This window comes from Sinohyriopsis cumingii, chromosome 15, assembly GCF_028554795.1.
Source record: "Sinohyriopsis cumingii isolate HCF-2022 chromosome 15, ASM2855479v2, whole genome shotgun sequence".
Taxonomy (NCBI): Eukaryota; Metazoa; Mollusca; class Bivalvia; order Unionida; family Unionidae; genus Sinohyriopsis; species Sinohyriopsis cumingii.
This window is the reverse complement of record NC_142975.1, coordinates 123,260,471-123,265,156: the sequence shown is the minus strand read 5'-3', so window position 1 is coordinate 123,265,156 and position 4,686 is coordinate 123,260,471. Positions and strand designations below refer to the sequence as shown.

The 4,686-nt window shown below is 38.2% G+C and overlaps 1 protein-coding gene across 1 annotated transcript; it reads right to left on the bottom strand.

Moving 5' to 3' along the window:
• Positions 1–999: 999 nt before the first annotated feature.
• LOC149782655 (uncharacterized) lies at positions 1,000–3,941 on the bottom strand. Its single transcript, XM_089935161.1, has 3 exons — positions 3,531–3,941; positions 2,953–3,065; positions 1,000–2,599 (listed from the first exon to the last, which is right to left on the bottom strand). The coding sequence occupies exons 1-3, from the start codon at positions 3,939–3,941 to the stop codon at positions 1,000–1,002; spliced, it is 2,124 nt and encodes a 707-aa protein (XP_089791287.1).
• Between the last annotated feature and the right edge of the window lie 745 nt (positions 3,942–4,686).

Here is a 4,686-nt window from a genome sequence, read left to right as displayed (position 1 = left end):
ATATTCCTACTCAAAGCCGTATCTAAAAAGGGAATATCTTTTGTTCTGATTACTATGCGACTCTATCAACTTTTTCCAACTTTTGCTGCATAATATAGCACCGATGTGGATATAATCGATAATCTCATACGTTTAAGTCAGTATTCTAAAAAATACCATCTGAATCTAAATAATTTCCCTATCATCTGCGTACAGTAGAGCAAAGAGTTTTTCAGTCAATAATGTGATGACTCCAGCACATTTGTTTCTTCGCTCCACGATCATGCCATTTATAAACTAATATAATCAGACTAATTCAACGCCCTTGTCTTGTCCCAGCAAAATAGCATGTACATTCTTCAACAATACATACATTTCTCTTAAAATGTTTATTGACTTACCATAGAGACCCTCACGGATAGGTGTGACCCACAGTTTACCGTGATCAAATTCCTCGAACACCTTCTTGAAATCAACAAAAAGGAAACAAGAACATTCCTTACTTCTGGATAAATATTTTGTAAGGAAACATGATTTTACCTCATCAATTAAATTAATTTCGTCCAACCAGGAGGAAATTAATTTGCTTAATGTTTTTTAGAAAACCTAGCTTAGTGCATTAATTAGAAATATACATCATAGTTACAGGGGTCATCTCCACTTACACGTTTTGCACGTATACTATTTTTAATCCACTAATTGTGATAGTTACCTGAATCATATATAGTATATATAGTATTAGAAGGAGAATGTAGGAATATTAAAGAATATTCAAATGATAATAGAGAAATTAAATCAATGAGTTCCAATAGTTCTGTTTCCATTGCTGACTTGAATCGGAGAGTTATCGTATCATCCAATATATTTTCAGTTTCAGATAAGAATCATCAGCAGCTTAGTCAAAATTAATATTCATTGGGTTTCCATTTTGTAGAACTCTTTAAAATAATGATATTAAACTGTTATTGAGATAATTTTCGGATTCCTTTTTAAGATTCCTTCTCTTCGATGCTGAAGCATTTACCTGCCAGGCACGGCTACTACGTGAGGTTGTCTTTTTTTTGCTAGTCTAGGTCCCCTTACAGGTTTGCGACTTCTACGTCCTGGTGGAAGATGACGATTGACCGGCGGCTGTTGGGTTGGCCAGAACCAGTCTGTCTGGAAGTCGCAGTAGAAGGCGATTAAGATGTTTTCATGTTTGACTTGGGGACACGTCTTATCAGTGGTGAAATCCCAGACGTCCATCACTGCATTTCCGAAGTCTGAACCGTAATGTCTCGGGAGGGCAGATGTAAGTCGGATAGCTCCACTGCAGGGGCGGTATATATTAGAATTTGGTACTTTACAGGCAGGTCTACACACTCTACCGCACGGGTCGGTAGCTTGAAGAAGGGCTAACGTGCTTTCCATGGCTGGATTCTTCACTGCAATGTAAGCGGTGGATACTGTAATAGCTATACGACGATCAACGATGGCGTACTCCTTATATATTCCGTCGTAATTAAGACCGACAGATTTGATGTAGACGGACGAGATCCTCTTGTCGCCCTCTGCACATTTCTCATATTTAGCGGGATGTCCATTCTTTAAGTGCTGATACACGTTGCTGTAAACGTTTGGGGCATAGATATCGTAGAGTTTGCTGAACTTGCCATTGTAGGCAGGGTACGAACCGTAACTTTTGTACTCCGGAGGTCTTCGGTAGATGACCCTCACTGGAATGTAGACCCACTGACGGATGTCACTCTTTCCATTCAGACAGTAGTGGTTTTGATAGGGCTTGTCGTATTCGTTATAAGGATGAGGTGTGGGCGATGTTGGACACGCAGTTGGTGGTGGGATTGTTGGTTTGGGAGATGTAGGAGCTACTGTGGTACTCGTGCGTTGATTGTTTTCCCACTCGATTACTTCGGCCAGCGTTCTGGAGACGCAGTGAGCATTATTTCTGAAAATAACGCATTTGAGATATTTAGACCCACAGTCTAAGTTCTGTACGCTGCAGGTTGGTGGAGGTTCATACTCGTAAATCTGCGATGTGAATGTGTTACTCATTCCATCTATCACTGTCAACTCAGCAAATCCAAGAGCCGCGTCAGGTGCGTGCAGCTCTGCGGCCCCCATAGTAGTTGGATTCGCGGGATAGTCCGTCTCAACATTCACTCCATTTCTCTGAGAATTCATTCGGAATGCCTCCCAGACAAAGTCAATAAACGTGTGGTGACTCCAGAAAGCCGGGTCTAATGCAGACGTCTGTAACATGGCCATGTGACCGTCGACCCATCTGTGGATTCCATTGTGATGGAACTCCAAATCACTCTCGATAGCTGAGTCGGCACCGCAGATTTCGCTCATCCTGGTCATCCTTGTCACGTTCACAATTGCTTCATCGGTCATAGGTGGACCATCAGTTCCAATATTCCTCACGAGCGGACCAGCAGAAGTGTGCCACCCACTTCTCAGAATTCCGCCGGACGCTTCGCCTGATCCTGTTCCCAAGAAACGGTCAGTAAATAAAACGGTGCTGGTTGGTTGGTCCATCCTTGCCTCCAGGCGTGAGTCCCAATAAGGGATTGTCACTTCTGCGAACTCGGTGCCCTGAGCTCTTAGCATATTTTCATACCTAATAAATATATAAAATGAAGCAATAAATAGAAATCAAGAAAGAAAGAAGAAAGAAACATGCACTTTAATCTGGTAAAGTTACTGAAAACAAATATTTTGGTGTGGCAGGAACTTATATTTCATTGTATGATTAAATGGTACCTAGGTGTAAACGATTCATGTACATAGGTAAAGAATAATGGTAAATTTTTAAAAAAGTAAATAGAATTACCGAAACGTTATATTACAAAATGTCAAATGAAATCAATTTGAATCAACATAATTTTAAAAAATATGATTAGGAAAATAAATTATATCAAACTAAATTGTATTAAATATTCAACAGTTGACTCAAATATTTAAAATAATTACATCAATAGATATACTCTGTGCCAGCCGAAAAAGTTGCATCCTCCGTGAGCTGAGATGGATGTAATACCGGTATGAAATTCTGCCAGTGCCTCGTAAACGTTTGGAACTGTGGTCTGGAAGGAAACAATGTCAACAAAATGTGAAGAATTAGATAGAATATAGCTTTAGGTTGTATTTTTTATATACAAAATTTCGTTTCTGATATATTAAAATGTTCATGAAAAGTACACTCTAGAGATGTCTATAACACAAGCCCAGTTATCTATGAATTCTTTTTCTTTTGTCGTCATCGTCGTCGTCCTATTCTGACCATTACTATTAATATCATTATTATTAGTGGTATCAGCTGTTATTGTAGACGCAGCAGCAGTAGACGTAATCGTATTATTTATAAACGGCGGTAGAGATAGAAATAGATATAACTGCATTAGTAATTCAGTTTGAATCATTATCGTCACCATAAGTATTATTATTATTATTATTATTATTATTATTATTATTATTGCTGTTGTTATTATTATTAGTATTATTGTGGTTGTTGATGTTAATGTTGCTGCTATTTTAGTTCTTGTTGTTACCGTGTTCGCTTTCGCTGCCCTGACTGCACGAAAGTAAAGATCAAGTTCTCTCTCAGTCAACATTCGGATCTCCTTTCGCCTTCTCTTTGGTCCACTAGAAACCACTTGGCGCTTCACATGGCCAGTATGATGGACAGATTGCAGCACTTGATCAGAAAGATAATTTACGAGTTCTCTTGTCCCAGTAGAAGCGTTTCTACCACCATGAACAATGCTATCATACTGCCATTTATATACGTTTGTACACCACGACTGAATGGCATTTGACGGTGTGTTCGACCTAGAGGTCTTTTTCTGTGCTACATTAAAATTCCATGTGAGTTCAGCAGGGACATCTGTTTGCTCCACTGTTGCTCTGACATATGGCAACAGGCTGATTATGATCACAGGGAGTGAGAACGACCAGACCATTCTGGAATGATGAAAGTTATGAAGTATGCTAAGAAATAAATCTCTAATTTTTTGGCCCTATCCAATATTCTAATATGCCGGTAAATCAATACGTGAAACATATCTCGTAAACTCTTTCGTTAACTGCAGCATGTCGATTTATTATAATAATTCATCATTTTGAATACATGTACATTGCAAATCATTTTTGCCACTTCAACAGACATCTGTATTTCACATATTTAAAAGTGGAATCAAATGTTGTTAGCACGGCGAATTAGATATGCACGTCTACACATTATATTCGAAATGATGGTGCTCGACAGCTTCGTTTTAAATGCAGTTAAACTGGGCCATGTTCGAGGTAAATTTGGAATTATGTAACCCTTGACTTTGCATAACGTTCACCGGTTATAATCAAAAGGAGTTTACATAAATAATCGTCCATGAATATAAATTTGTAATCTCATTGTTTTATTAGCATATTCATCTTTCAAACAACTACTCACTTCTCGAGTATATTGGTGATGTGGCGTTTTTCCAAAGTAAATATCAATATGAATTTTCGTCGTTTTGTATAGGGTAAAATAAATAAATTCCTATGATCGTTAGATACCTCGAAATATATGTCAATAAGTAGTCCAGTATAAGGAACTCAAATTGCATAGCAATTTATCGGACAAGATGACTTCAGCATTCAAATGTGTCAAATGCTAAATGTAGATAGATGACAGCAACAGTGAACTTTACATGGATATAACATACC